This window comes from Haliaeetus leucocephalus, unplaced genomic scaffold (genome assembly GCF_000737465.1).
Source record: "Haliaeetus leucocephalus isolate CR32 unplaced genomic scaffold, Haliaeetus_leucocephalus-4.0 Scaffold506, whole genome shotgun sequence".
Classification (NCBI taxonomy): domain Eukaryota; kingdom Metazoa; phylum Chordata; class Aves; order Accipitriformes; family Accipitridae; genus Haliaeetus; species Haliaeetus leucocephalus.
The window spans coordinates 7,002,327-7,018,510 of NW_010972942.1; the positions used below are offsets into that span (position 1 = coordinate 7,002,327).

The 16,184-nt window shown below is 40.0% G+C and overlaps 1 protein-coding gene across 1 annotated transcript in view; it reads left to right on the top strand.

Annotated features, from left to right (window-relative positions):
* The window catches only part of SLCO5A1 (solute carrier organic anion transporter family, member 5A1), a 150,944-nt gene extending 140,265 nt beyond the window's left edge, over window positions 1-10,679 (top strand). Inside the window, exons 9-12 of the mRNA XM_010575928.1 lie at window positions 2,655-2,814; window positions 5,734-5,975; window positions 8,056-8,120; window positions 9,346-10,679. Of these exons, the coding sequence (XP_010574230.1) occupies window positions 2,655-2,814; window positions 5,734-5,975; window positions 8,056-8,120; window positions 9,346-9,791 (913 nt within the window). The 3' untranslated portion in view covers window positions 9,792-10,679. The remainder of the gene's footprint in view (window positions 1-2,654; window positions 2,815-5,733; window positions 5,976-8,055; window positions 8,121-9,345) is intronic.
* Window positions 10,680-16,184: the final 5,505 nt, after the last annotated feature.

Consider the following 16,184-nt stretch of genomic DNA (forward strand, 5'->3'; position numbering starts at 1 on the left):
CTAGCATAATGCCTTCAGGTAACACTAGATGTGATTAGATTAGTTAATATTAGATGTGGCTTATTTAATTGCAACTACAAGATTTCACTAGAGCTTGCAAATATTTTCATGCTGGCCATAGGAACCCCTTAAGTTTATTTTTTCAGGAGCCTTCATGTGTTCAGAATTTACAAGCAAAGTAGTAGAAGTGGGGGCTGTCAGACAAAGCTAGCAGGAGCCAGATTCAAAACAAACAACAGCTCGTGTAACAGGCTGTGGACTGTCAAAAAATCCTTGCTGTTAGATATTGTAGATGCAAAAAATGTAATCTCAATGGGAAAAGTATAGGGGAAAAAAAGGGGGGTTATTCACTAAAAAAACACATCTGACTTAGAAAATATTTTGGGCTGAAACTTGTTAGAGGCTGAGAGAATACTTTTCTTGGGGAAGTTACTTGCCCTGTTCTTGCTCTTCCCTAGTCATGTTCTTACGGCTACTGTTAGAGACAGGATACTGGTGAAGAGGCAACCATGGTCTCAACAGCCATTTTCATTTAAAGGCTCTCACAGAAAATGTACACATGCAAAAATAGATTTTCAATTAGTCTTTAGCCAACCAAGGAAAAAAAGCAATGCTACAAAACTCATCTGAGCAATCCCAGTAACTGAAAGGGCCAAAGATAGTATAGTAGCTCTTTATAAACTAATCTGAGGTTTTCAAGAAAATATGCCCATTAAAAGTAAATGGCATTTCAGACCAGTTATTTGTCAGAAAAATATGCTATGATCATCAACTACTTCCTCATTAATGAGGAGCCTCTAGGTAATAGAGTTTGACACCTTACATCCTCTGATACTAGCTCTATGTACACTGGGTCATGTTATGCCAGTCTGTTTTTAATTTGGGAGCAAACGGGTATCCATTTTCTCTTTCTTTAACTCTTTCATTTTAACTCTCTCTGTTTCTCTATAATCAGAATTTGTATATACAGTTATGTAGGGGTTTTTTACTATTCTTTTCTTGCAGTGAGGTTGCCCTTGTGCCTGCTAATGCTTTTCCTCCTTTGTTTTGTACTCAAGCCCTTACCCTATCCAGGAATGTTAAAAGTCCAGTGTCACCTTTGGCTTTCCTTCAGCACAGGGAGTAGCTGTATGTCTTCTCCAGGGTTTGTGCCCAAAGCTGGGCATTTTTAAGTGACCTGGGAGTTGTTTTGGGCAGGGCTGAAGTGATATGGTACATAAGACAGGAGCTGGTTACTTTGGTGACTGTGTGACTTAGTCAACCTGAGTCAAAGCCTGGGATGATGACAGCTGGCGGTCAGTTGTAACCAGAGTTGGTTACTGGTAGCAAAAAGCACCATTTGATCAGTGGGGTTTTTTTTCCCCATCATCTTCTGATGAGGAGTCTGTGGTCTTACAGATATGGACACTGCTATTACTAAGGCCTTTGTCACTTCTGGATTGAGCTGCAATGGTACAACTGATAGGGTAAAGTAGAGATACAGTGGGATTATATGTTTATAAAATCTTGATTCCAGCCATGAATTGCACACTGGCACTCAGTGGTTCATACTCGCTGCCCCTTGGCAGCTCAGGATATCAGGTATTGGTTCTGTCTTAGGAGTTCGTCTTGCTTTGGGACTCCCAGCACCCAGGGCAGTGCCATTTGTGGGGACCAAAACTGCTTCCGAATGACATGCTGTCTCCAGACAGGGCCCAGACGTGCCATGCAGAGGTGTTTGCTGGAGGAGAAGGTGCATTGGGAGAGACCTGTAGCTGTCTCAGCGCAGTGCTTCATTCGAGCCTTGTTACATGAGCCACTGAGCTCAGTGAGTGCCATGAGCTGCTGCCTTGGCTGGGGTCCCTTTGTGTATTCATCCTGTGATGAAGACGTGCCCAGGCTGGCATGGCGCTTGCCAGTGAAGAGTTGATGCAGTTCCCTGCTGTGGCAGTTGAGATCTGTTCAACCACCTGTTTGGAGCAGCAGTGGTAGATGATAGTGAAGAGCCTGCTTTTTGGTGCGTGTGTGTCCTTCAGCTTTGAAATTCCCTTTAGTTCCTTCTGAGCATACCGCCAAACCCTTCTAGGGAGGACCTAGAAAGTTGAGCTTTGGCAAGATTTTGGGGAATGGTCCGGGGAAGCGGAGTAGTGGTTCTTCTACAGACATTTAGTAAAAGCACAGCACTCCTCCAGATCTAGAGAGCTTCCTGTAGATTTCACATATACATATAAATAATACAAGCATTAAGTTTTCTGAACACTTGTTGGTATGTGGGAGGAGATGCCTGTTAGTTCACATAATGCTTACATCTTGTCACTGAGCCCTTCACTAGTAATCAAAAACAAATTGCTGCAGCTTAGCATAGACATATAAAATAGTGGTGTCTTAACTCTTAAAGGAAAAAAAAACAGGGGAAAAATACAACTACTACCTAGGCAAATAAGATAGAAGTTTCAAACTTTGGTATTATTTTTGTATTGTGTTTTTAGTTGATGGCAGAGATGCCTTGGGTGTTCTTCTATATTGTTTAAATCATGTACATAACCTAGAGGTAATGCCATCTTTCTCTGATAATCAATTCTGAGTTCCAGTGTTAATAAGTAGGATGTTTTCACCCTCTGAACAGCAGGATATCTGTGCTTGCTCTACTAGCATGTTCTTTTTCCTTTCTTCAGTCCCACTCTTGCCATGGCCCACAGGAATCTGACTGGGAGCTGCAATGTTAACTGCGGATGTAAGATTCATGAGTACGAGCCCGTCTGTGGATCAGATGGAATAACATATTTTAATCCTTGCCTAGCTGGCTGCATCAATGGTGGAAACCATAGCACAGGGGTAAGTGCTTCACCCACCCACCCACATATAACCTGCAAGTCGCCCCTTGGGACTGATGCAGATCGAAGACTGCTCTGTTTCTAGAGCAAGCATCCCCCCTTTTCTTTTTTTGGAAATGCATTGCCTGTTACAGCCCAGTCTTCCAGTTATGCTGGCCTGGGGAAGGGCATCCTGCTGGTAAAATCCCACTATTGAAATTTGGCAGTTTCTAGAACTGGGCACAAGAAAACAGTTGAAAAGTAGAATTGGACCTAAATATCAACAGAGCATTATGGTCGTTCTCATTCCGTACAAAAATCAAACTCTTAACTTATTCTGTTGCAAAACTGTCCTTTACAAAAGGATGATTAAGAAAGATGGGAAATAATGTAAACATTGATTTTCTCAGGACTTGAATGTGCTTTCCAGAAAGCTTATTTATAATGTACCAGTGCAGTCTTGAGCCAGCCTGTGAAGAACAAGGGTGTTAGGTCCAATGCTGTGCTTTCTCAGGTTGACTGGGAAATGGTCTGAAAATGCAGGTTCATACACAGATGGCATTGAAAACAGATTAGTTTCCCTTATAGGTTTTTTTTTTAGAGTATCTTGCTGGTTTTTATTAGAAAATTGCTTTGGCTCAATTGGAAAATCCTGTGATGTGAGCCTGTGGGTAACTTTCAGTGTCTGTATAAATCTTACTTATGCTTTGCTGGATTGAGACATAGGTTTGATCTTTGCTACATTTCACCTGATATCAAACTGGCACTATTAAGTCATTTAGTAGGGAGGTTATTTGGGAGTATGTGCTTTTCACTACAGATAACGTACTATCTCCTCTTATGATTTAAGAAAAGATCCTTCATGGCCTGAAGTTTTCACTTGGTGGCTAATGATGAATAGAATAGGGCTGACGTCATTGGTAGGAAAATGCATTTCTTCATTAAATAATGCTTTATGTAGGGTACTATTAAAAACAACAAATGTAAGCTTGTGCCACTGTGTAACACACAAAATATTGCTAACCTGTAACATTGGGATTTAAGTTTGTAACATACAGTGTTTTCAAAATTAACCGTTTAAAAATCGGAAGTAGGAGAAAAGGATGCCAGTGTACAGTTCATACCTGTTATGTATATATATTCCTATACTCCAGCATTTCTGTTGTGTCATGTCTGTCTCATTTGGTACACAGACTTGGTTTCTCTGGTGTTGAACCAAGACTGTGTAGTAAAGAGGACTATTTTCTGTATGATGCCTATTTCGCATTTGCATAAGGAGATTAAGGTGAGGGAGTGTAGGAAGAAAGCAGATACTCATGTGACATTAGAGAGTGGAGTGCTGCCTTGGGAAACTGGATTCTGTCACTACTTTCATTCCTAAGTGATGTTGGGCAAGTCACTTGAACAAAACTTCTCCCAGTTGGTTGTTAATCTTGTATTCTTCATATTCTGGATGATGGACATGAGCAATAACCAGAAGTGCCAGTTCTAGAAGCACTGAGTGCCTAAACCTGTATCTGAAGGCATGAAAGGTTACATATAGAATATATTAAGTTGTATATAATGGAAAATGTTCTGAAAAAAAGGAACCCGAGGGTCTCAGATTAGTCACCCACATTTGTGAAACTTTTCATCTGTTTCAGTTACTTAGCTACAAAATTGAGATAACAACATCAGTGCCTCATCTCATAACTGTTTTGAAGATAAATTACTCCTTTTAGAAAGAGTTAAGCCATAACAGTGAGTGTGATAGAAAAATCCATATGAAATATGAGTCACTCTGCCTTTGTAGTGGAATGTATGTTTAGTGTGAGGAAAAAAATAGCTGAAGCCACATTTTGAAAATGGGAGGTAAAATACTGGATAAATTGATACATTATTAAGATGTTCAGCTAAAACCAATGGGAAAAAAATGTGAGGCTACATCATAGCATGAACACATACAAAGGTGTACATTAAAGTTGACAAGCAACCATAATTTGGATATTTCCTGATGTCCAAGTGCTTAAATTCACAACCTTAGATGGTCTTGCAATGTAGCTTCAGTGCATGTGTGGTCCTAGGTTTTACGAATGCAAACACTGAAACCAAAAACTCCTTCCTGTAACATCACATGGGTCCTGACCTGTTTCTTCTCTAGCACTGGAGCATTCTGATCTGCTGCACACCCCTTTGCCATTAGATTTGTTGAAAAAAGTAGTAGAATAAATGTGACAGGAAGCAATTTCTGATCTAGCTTGTTCTCACCTTGCACAAATCATGGTGCCCTTTGCCTGTGAAATGACACTTCTTTATTCAGTCTCTTCATCCTAATTTCAGCCTTTTTGTCCATTCAGGGATCCCCCATGTCCTCCAGTCTCACTGGTTAAGTCTCTGCTTTCCCCTTATTCTCTGGTTTTGCTCCTGTCCACATCCCATCCACATCCACACCCACATCCAGCTGGAAGGTCCTGGGCTCCAAGCGTGAAGTGCAGCTTGTTGCTCTTTGGCCAAATCTGGGTAGACTTACATTGAGATGGCAGAAGACACCTCCTGAATGTGCAAGTCAACAGCCTGCCAAATTCCAGAATATGGCATTGTCAGTGCTGCTTAAAGAGTGTTTCCTCACAGTTTTTGTAATACAATAGAACTAATAGAATTTTTCTCCAGCCTCCCTGTCAGAAGTGATTGAATTGTTTCAGCAGAATTTTCCAAAAATATTCCAGAATGTTTTTTTAAACTCAGCCTAAATAAAGCAATGGAAAGGCATAATCTCATCATCGAGAGTCCTGGCCAGCTTTAAAAATGCTTGGTGGTAACCTCGCTTGTACTTGAGGTAGAGATGCTAGAGGCAGAAGTTTCCTGATTGAGAAGTACTAGGGGACTGTTGTACCATATGTCTACGCAATGTCTTTCTTGTATGGGTTTTTCATGTGGAAATGTTCTTTTTCGTTCTCCCCAGGTAAGAAATTACACAGAATGTGCCTGTGTCCAGAGTCGCCAGGTGATCACTCCGCCAACAGTGGGCCAGCGCAGTCAGCTCCGTCTGGTTATTGTCAAAACCTACCTGAATGAGAATGGCTATGCTGTTTCTGGGAAGTGTGATCGAACCTGCAACACACTTATCCCGTTCCTGATATTTCTCTTCATTGTTACCCTTATAACAGCGTGCGCCCAGCCATCAGCAATCATAGTAACACTGAGGTGAGAACTCACTTATGGTTTTTTAATTATTTTTACTGTGCCTGCTATCACCAGTGCCTGTGTCAGAAGAGGCTGGGGCAATGCAGCCAAACTCCTTCAAGCTTATGTATACTTAAAAGATGAATAGAATAGGGCTGACATGGATAGGGTGGAACTTGCTTGTATTTAGAATATGTAACATGATAATACACTTTAGGAAACATGAAGTGTCCAGCTATTTCCAGGCACTATAAAGAGAGAACAAGTAAAAATGTCATGTAAGAAAATGATTACTCCTGAAGACATTTTCAGCCTTCTTGGAGCAATGGTTTGGGTTTTCAAATGCAAATGAAAAAAAGTTAGTATTTAAAATTATCTTTTTCTCTTAAAATTGTTCATTCCTGCCACATGCCTGTGTTTGACTCTTCACTTTTTTTCTTCACAAGAATTTTGAACTTGTACTGTAGTAGTATTGTTGTCACCATGGTCATTTAAGGATAGAGAACAACACAGTCTTTGTAGGGAAAGGTAGTGTCATCTATTTGTCCATTTGGAAAAAAGTGTTCAGGGTTTTGGATTGGCTTTTCCCATCTCTGCCATCTGGTCTGATAAACATTATCACTCTCTGTAACATCTCCATCCATTTAAAATACAGCTTCTGTAAGTGAACTTCAGCCTGATTTTTAAAGAAAAGTGAGCTGAAAAAACAGAATATGGTCATCTGCTAAAATAAATTTGTATTTGTATAATACATGTTGCTGTTGTCAGAAGAGGAGGAGGAAAAATTAGAGGAAAATGAGGTAATTATTTACTAGGATTTACAAAGAACACCCATAGGTATTTGTTCTACTGGTAACAGAAGGACAAAGAGAATGGTTTAAAGATGTCAGTTTGGTTTGGAATCTGAAGCTGAAGAGCTCTCAGAGTTCAAGAATTGAGTTCCTGTTGGACGGAGATGAGCTGGAAGATAGAAAAAATAGAAATAAAATAGAAATAGAATAGAATAGAAATAGAAATAGAATAGAATAGAATAGCTCAGTTGGAAAGGACCTACAATGATCATCTAGTCCAACTGCCTGACCACTTCAGGGCTGACCAAAAATGAAAGTCTGTTATTAAGGGCATCGTCCAAACACTGACAGGCTTGGGGCATTGACCACCTCTCTAGGAAGCCTGTTCCAGTGTTCAAGATGCTCTTCAGAAGCACACCCAAAACGATCCAGATGCAAATGGGCATTCAGTCCCTGGGACCAGGTTAGAGCTCATTTGAAGTAAATCCCTACAAAACCTGAAATGCTTGCGGTGGTAGATGTCAGGTCCTCAGCATGAGCTGTTTAGCTGTATAAACTCGCTTCTCTTGAGCTGCATTAACTGCTAACATAGAGACACCTTTTGACCTGGTTTTGTGTAAAATCCCTTTCCAAATTGAGCTTTTTTAAACCAGTCTCAGGACTTTTCTTTCTGCGAGAAGGGTACTCCCAACCAAGTCGGATTTTCTCCTAGTAGTGTTGTCTTTACATCTTCACTCTAATATTCTGAAACTGCTGATGTTCTGCTGCTGCCCACAATTAGACCCCTATAAAAATAATAATAATGGTAAATCTTTGTAATAGATCATGTAATATCAGAGACTGATATTTTTCCTAAAGTATCTCCAAAGTGATTATACTATGCAGAGATCTGTTAAATTCAGAAGCCGAGTCTAGCTTACAGCAACTTAATTCTCCATTAATTCCAATTTATCTGAAAAAGATGAAGAAAATAAAGCAAGGCATTATATGAAATAATAGGAAACTGTCATGAGAAGCCATAAACATTTTGGATGGACTCTCTAAATTTCCTTAATGGGTTTGGATGAAATTCTTCAGGGCTTACACAGGCAAAGAAAGGTTAAAAGGCGTGATTGAGATTTTGATTAAGCAGGGATGGGAGGAACTGGCTGTATTTTTTTCCTAGCAATAAGAGTTAACAATATTAGAAGCTAAATGGAAGAAATTTAGAGAAAGACTTTTTATAGCTCAGAAAAAAGCCAGCAGGTAGAGCAAGGACATAGCACAATTCTTATCTGTTACAACTTCAGAGTTTTCTTTTTGCCTGCTAGGTCTGTGGAAGATGGAGAGCGGCCCTTTGCACTAGGAATGCAGTTTGTTTTATTACGAACTCTGGGTAAGTCTTATAGTTACTCAGCATTTCCATAAAGGCTCACCATGTTTGGCTTAAATGTACCATAAAAGTACTAAATCTGCAACTAATTACCTGACTAATTGTATTAGGAACCTAAAATTAATAGCTTCTGAAAACGTTGTAGCTGACAATGTATTTTTTTTACTGACTTTCTAGTACATTTCTGTCCCAGAAAGAGACATTTTTACAGTTTCAAATTGTATTTAAAAATTAATAGTTACTAAATATTATTTTATAAGGATTTTTTCTTTTTTAGAAAGATTTTTATTGCTTTCAGCCATAACAATAGCTTTTTGCATTTTTAAAATAAGAAGTAATTGTTACTTAATGTCTAATTTCAAATGTTTCAAAGCAAAAAGGGTGCATGTTAGAAGTCTTTATTCCACAAAGTAGTTTCTTTCAAGCTTTTGAACTTCTAAAATCCTGCCTATAAAGAAGACTCCAGGCGTTCAGCTACTACAAAACTTATGACTAGAGGAAGCAAGGACTATTTTCTAAGAGAACAAGAGAAGAAGCCTGTATAGCTGCATCTGGAAGTTGTCTTTGTGGAAGGACGTTTCTGACTTGTCTTAAAGTTGTTGTATTTCTGGAGAAAGCAGGAGCATTCAATGGGCTGACTGCATTTTTAGCAGCTTTAGAAGTTAAAGTCTGTTTCTGAGGAAGATCTATTCAAAAGAAAATATACAATTTTAGTGGTCTCACCACTTCCATCCATTTTCAGTAAGAGAAACATTTTGCTGTCTTTGGGACTTTTTCTCCTGAATCTAAAGCAGTAACTCCTGCCCTTTCCCAGCTCATGGCCAATGGATGTTCAGCAAGCGACACTCTGGAGATAACGCTGTATTTTGTTCCTCTCCCATATTTTATTTCCTGAGAGCAACATTGGATTTTCTTTCGGGGGACACGTAGTTCAAGAAGAGCTGTCTGGGGATGGCAGATTGAAGCAGTACCTGTTGTGAGGTGCTGCTACATTGTCTTCTTTGCTTGAATTCTTTCCTCTTTGTGGTATGTTTCATGTGTGGGCTAAGAAGCGTTGGTGGGAAGATCAGCGGACCAGTTTTCCATGTTTTATGTTTCATGTGGGAACAGCAGCATAGAAATCTCAAAAATTCTCGACTTAACACTGTTTGGCTAAGGCATATAGTTTCTTTAGACATTTTCCACTATATGCTAACACATATTATTTCTGTTGCTGTTTTTATTTCAGCTTACATTCCCACTCCAATATATTTTGGGGCTGTTATTGACACCACGTGCATGCTTTGGCAACAGGATTGCGGCATACAAGGATCTTGTTGGGAATACGATGTCACCTCATTTCGTTTTGTCTACTTTGGGTTGGCAGCTGCTCTCAAGTTTGTTGGATTCTTTTTTATTTTTCTGGCCTGGTATTCCATTAAGTGTAAAGAAGAGCAACTGCAGAGACAGAGATGGAGGGCTTCACCGGTGAACACTGTGAGTGAGATGGTTGGCCAAGCTGGACCCCAACAAAACTATGCACGGACTAGATCCTGCCCTACCTTCAGTTCCCGAGGAGACATCAGTGTGGCACAAGGAATGAACTGCGTAGCACAGACATACCCCGGCCCTTTTTCAGAAGCAATAAATTCCTCAAATGAAAATGCATTGGAAGAAGTCACTGCTGAGATATAGACCCCTGGCTTGGTAATGTAATACTTAGTTTTGTTGGTTGACTTAATTATGGCGCCTTGTAAAACACCTGTGCCTTCTATTTTTAATCTAAATGTAACACGTGATAAAACCAACAAAGCTTAATGTAAACAACCATAGTATGTTCCTGAGGGCTGGATACCTCAAACCAACCCAAGTTCTTATTTCTACCCTCCCGACAATGGAGTTTTAAAAATTGTGTTTGTAATTATTTCAGATGTGTCCATTAAATGTCCATGCTCTGATCTAATATCATGTAAGGGTGAGGTATTATGAACAGCAGAAGTCAGTGGAAGAGTGACAAAAACTCATATTGTTGATGTCTAGAAGTCACAAAAATGCTTAAATGTATTGTCAACTTCATATCCGCAAATCATATTTTTAAGAGATGAGTAATTACTGTGAGTTCTGCTACAAAGCACAACTGAACTTTTTTAAACTATGCAACTTATTTGGATAATTTTATGTGCAGCAAATTAAGTTTAACATTTGCTTTAAAAGACATTACTGCAACTGAATTTGAAAGGGGCTATTTTCAGACACAAGCATTAAATTAAAGAAAAACATAAGGTTTAAAGTACTGTTAGTAACATGTTAAGCCATACAAAAGTTATGCATCAGGTAGTGCTTGCAAATGTTGAGTCGTTAGTATCTTTATCCTGTCAAAATACGCATTAATTTTCATTTGATGTGATGTAGTCATTTTTCACAAAGTACACAGGCTGGGAAAGTATAATGCTTGGAGTAAAAAAACTTCAGTATTAATCTATAATAACATTAAGATGTAGGAATCGTACACACGTACCAGAGCGGATATGTGCATATTTCTGTAATGTTATTTAGGTGGTCATTATTAGCACCAAATCCAATCTTTTCCTGAAGAAGAAAAAATAACCAGTTACAGCTTGACAGGAAGAGCTTGGCTGTCCTTCAGAAACGCGTGCCCGTCTAGTTCAGCTTGGGTGAAAAAATCTCGAGGGAGAGCCAATTGCCTCGTTTTGTGCCTGAGTGGCCGCCTGGGATGCCGCGGGCCCCTCGCAGCCAGCGATGGTGCGGGGTTCAGGCTGGCACCGCTCGCTGCCTGCTGCAGGAGTGAGCAGAGAGACCCTTCAAGTAGGCTGCAAAAGCAGCCTGCCCACCACCATGCCCGCTACGAGGCTTTCCCTCCGCTCCCGGCACCGCCGGGGTGCTGTGCTCCCTGCCATCAAGGACAGCTGGGGAAGGGGTGCGGGCTCAGACCCCGGGTCCCTCTTGTTTCTGCCCCACTTCTGCCTCTCCCGCTGCCTGGGGCTGGGCAGGCTGGTGAGACAGGGCTGGAGGTCCTCGTTGTATAGTTTGTCCCACACGTGGCCGCTTTTCCTTTTCTCAGCTTCGTTGAAAGCTTCTGTGAAGGCAAAGGGTGAGTCGTCTGTCTTTTGCCCTTCCAGGGGAAGAGCTAAGAAAAGAAATTGTCTGCAAGCCTGGACCCACAGGACACGATGTGGCGTTTGCTTATTCCGAATTACTGTAGTCTGTTTTCTCCCCAGGAGATGCTGAAACTTTGTAATCAAATGTACGTGGCATTTAATTTCTTGCTCTGGAGGCTTTGTAGTGCCATGCTTATGATGTACTAATAATGTCTCAAAGGGCAGAGAATTGATTTCAGGTGGGCACTAGGAAGTCAAAGCTGTATTTTGCCCTGCAGGGAAAGTCTTAGGAGTTTAGGAAATTAAAAGAACTCTTTAAGAGGTCTCAGTGATAGTCAGGTTTGGATTTTGCCGTGTAGAGAGCTTGTGTGAAAATAAATAAGAAAGAGCAGAACTTCTACATATTTTTGAACAGAGTTATTCCTGGTTTAATTTTTAATTTATAATATGTAAGTTGATTAAACATTATGTGGAACCAAGTCCTCGAAACTAAAGACAGTACTCTCCTTGGCATCCATTAGGTTGTCCTGGGAAGAGTAGATTTCCCTCTTTTCCTTTGCCAGCTGCCTTTCCTTGTCTCCTGGCTCTTCTCAACTGGCACATGAGATGACCCATGGGGCTGGTTCCCCTGCTTGAAATGGTGGCTGCTTATTTCAGAATGTCTCAGTCCATTTATGTTACTTGTAACGATTCCCACTCTCTGTCTGCAAACTCAGATGCTTCTACCCCAAACTACAACATAAGGGAATATCATTTTAATCACCTCCTGTTATTCTGTACATATTAATAGCTTTTTGGGGTCAAGCCTGAGAACTACTCTTTTCCCTTGTGCAGCCACCAGGTACAATACATCCTCAGTCAGCATGTGCTACCTGAGATGTTCACTTCTACACTTCTCATCCCAAGGAATAAATTTCCTTGGCTCAAAGGTACTGAGTATATTTTTTTTGCCATAGGAGATCAGAACAGATGACAAAAACGTCTCCTTTTGCTCCAGTCTCCAATGCTTCTTGCACCAAGAAATTTCTGCCATGGCAAAAATTGAGGCAAAGCAGTAGGACAAAGTGTAATTGCAGCCCATCACCCATCCATTTTAATCACTCACCCATTTTAATCAGCACAGGGTGAGGTAAAGAGCGACAATCTTTTCAAATACCTCAGAAACAGAGCATTTAGGGAGTCATAAAAGGCTGGAGATGAATCATCTATCCTCATCTATTCCGTTTCATGCCTTGTGTGTGCTTCTGTTCCATGTGAATAACAGGGAAGAGCAGATTAGGTTTGTAGGATTGTCAGGAGCTGACACTGATGGCAGAGAATGAGAGTGATAGAAGTGACACATCTGCAACTGCTGCTGCTTCTGAGCTGATTTCAAGGGAATTCAGAGCTTGCTGGGATGGAGACCGCCTGCTTTTTAGGAAATCCTGACGCTTACACGTCTAAAAACATTCATCTTTTGAAACGTCTGAGAAACTGGAATGTAGAGGGAAAGATGTTCACTTTGGAAATACTGAAAAAGCCTTGTTTACATACTTTCAATAGCCTCTTAATTTTCCTTTTAGAATTATATGCAAAACATAACATAAAAAATCGTTAGTATTTTTTGATAAAGAAAATTTTGACAATATGAATATATTTCTACAAAATCATATAATTAAATCAGCATCCTCTGAAAGAAAGAAAACCCAAACTCTGGCCAGTTTTTGATCGATTCCTGAAGGAGGCTTTATTGTAAGCTGTAAGTCTAAACTAAGCCAATAAAGGCATGCAGGGGAAACACATTACCTTCCTAGAGAAGTCAGTTCCAACATTGTCAACACTGACCAAAATATGGACTGAGAGCTGCTGAACAAAGGCTATTTTCTGAGGTTGTCATTACTGAAGGAATCAGAATCGCCAGAGAAATGGTGTGCACCCCTGGCAGTAGTCATGATCAACATGTGGTGCTACACCAGCTCACAAGAAGAAAGAAGGACCTTTATCTATCAACTAGTGAAGGTGACCATGCGGTCTTCTTGCTGTGAAATCCTCTGACCACAGAATATAAAATTCCATTAACTTGTAATTTCTGCCACCTTTCTTTTCTACTCCCGAACACTGAAGTTTGGTTAGCAGCAAGCACAAGAAAAAGTAAAGCAGAGGTCCTGCTCACCCACAGGCTACTCTTGCCAGCAAACCCAAGTCATCTACCTGCAGGTAACCAGTCAAGAATAATATGGAGCAATGATACTTCACAATTAACTACAAGTCCAAAAAGTGCCATCATGCCATTGCAAGGACAGACTAATTTCCTCTTACACCACTTATTCCTGATTTAGAGTGAGAAACATGAGAGGAGAAGTAGCCCCAATATATGGACTTGACTGAACAGGTGATTGTCCCTGCTTAGCCTCCGATTCATCTTTTTTTCCTCAAAAAGGGGAAAACTTCAGAAAGGGTGTAGCCATGGCCTCTGGTGCTTATGAGTGCAGCACCCTCAGGAGATGGTTTGCAGAGCTTTCAGAGGCTGTGGTCTCAGCTGGAATATCTGGAGAGTGGGACTCTGTATTTCTAACTCTAGGCAAAAGCTCTAAGGTTTTGGTCCCCCTTTTTCCCCATGAGCATACTGGATCTAATATGGTATAATTTGGAACTGGTGGCATTTTATATCCTTTCAGTACAGTGTGAGCAGCTGCAAGAAACAATGTTGAATATTATGGTGCAGTTTATATTTAATTGGAAACTTCAAGTTCTTTGACCAGCCATTGTATCTTTAAAAGGCAATGTAGTAACATGCAGTGCCTCTGAACTTGCTGTTCTGTAAGTGAAGTAGGGGCACAAATCTCCTCCTAGGTATTAGAAATATAAGTTTGAAAGCCCCTAAATTAGTTACAAACACTTGAGTGTAGTGTTTTCAGAAATATCTTTTCTTTTTTTTAAATATAGCTTATTAATTTGTAGCATTAACCATTCATTATGTCTCTGATCCAGCAGAGCACTTAAATATGTTTGTAGGTTTATGTACTTAAGTAATGCACTTAAAAAATAATGCATGTATGTAAGTATTGGACTGAGTCACATCCACATTAAAAAAGGAGTTCCTTTACCCAAAGAGTAATTTTCATGCTGAGTTTTTTCCCCCCTTGGATTCAGTGATCCTTGTAACCAGAATAGCACAAAGTAGCACTCGAGTACTCCCCTGTCTCATTCACATGTGGCTACTTATGTATCTGGCAATGGAGGAAAGCTTTCATTTTCAGAGAGAATTCAAATTCAAAGTATTTTGTGGATATGCGCAAAGATACATTCTAGCTCTTCCTGCTATTTGCCTATTTTATGAATTTCTGGCTGAAAATGTGTATGTTACGTGGGGAGATAGATTAAATAAGGGCATCTTTCTGACCTTAAAGCCAATGAATTTGCTCAAGTAATGCTTTAGGTTGGGACTGTGCCCTTCAACAGAATTTGGGCCTAGAGGTTCAGGTGATACATTTTCAGTATCCCGCACAAATGGAGCAGAGCACTGCCTGCTCTGTGTAACTCCAGACAGCATGGCTGGGAGAGGGGTCAGCACCTTCTGTACTGTTCTTGCGGGTTTTCCCCCCAAATGCCTGAATTATTGCTGCCTTACTACACTTTCTGTGTGTAATACCACAGCTCTTTGTCGTGTTATATTGACATAAAACTGATAATAAATAGGTCCAAAGTGTCTTACTGCTATTTTGGAGCCAGATTCTCAGCCTCATTAGTCTGATGACGCTGAAGAGCTGGACATTAACAAGCAAGCTTTAGCAAGCATGTGTGAGCTAAGTGATATCAAGTGCTTGTTTAGCTTTTATATTGTTCACTGGTTACTACTACTGTTTTCAGAGATCTAAGACAAAATAGTTCCTAAACAAGTTTATCTTTTTCTACTTTCTCAACAATGTGTCTTTTACAACGGCATAGGAGATGCCATGCTGCATGCCATAGTGTCTGGGTTCCCCCAGCTGAAGCCATCCAGCTGTGGTTGCTTTCCAGGGGCTTAAAACACCTGGTAACAGAGATTTACCTTGACTGCAATCTGAATTGGCATTGCTTTGGACAGAGTATTTGCCCCTTGGAAATTAAACCTGTATCAACACATTTCAGGTTCTTCATGTACTGGACTTGATTTTATAGACATTTTTATCCTTTAGAGTGCTTAGAAGATGGACAGTCGACATCATGGTGGTAGATTCATTCTTTCGTATAGAATTAGGGCTTTCTTTTTTTCTTATAACATCTTGTTTTACAAATAACAATTCAAAAAGGTTACATGTAAACATTGTCGCAGAGTAGAGATGGGGACCCTTCAGTGTAGGGAGTAGGTATGGCCAGGGTTCATGTGATTCATCTTCTTTACACTGAGTGTCACTAATACATGTTATTATGTGGCCAAAGGTTTGAAAGCCTACCTGATCCTCAGGAAGGAAATTTTCCCTATCCTTTCCACAGAATATATTACATAAATTAAGGAGCACAGCTAACACTATCCATATCCCATAGCCATATCCATATCCATTACATTAACTACAGTTAATAACTGTGGATTTTAGCAACCCCTGCTCCAGTCCTTCAGATAAGCTATTTACTTTTGACTTAATACAGCCTTTTAAACACAGACATAGCTCTGCAAGTTCAAAGTAGCTCCAAACTTTTCTTGTTTTCAAGTGTTATGAAATAGCTGCTTGTTTATTCAGGTTCCATTCTACTCTTCTAATTATTACATTATCCGTTGTGTGTACTGTATTTTCTTATTTTTTCTGTCTCAAACCAGTTGTCACAATGTTATCCTTTAACAACATTTTGTTCATGATATAGAATAGGTGAAAAGCTGTGGAATTCATGAAGGGCTACAAAAAGCATCCAAAACATTGTTCACCTTGAGGAAGGGTGAGACAGCTTGATAATCTTTGGACAAATGACTGAACAACACTGTGGTGCTAATAGGTACTGAAGTATTTTTTGA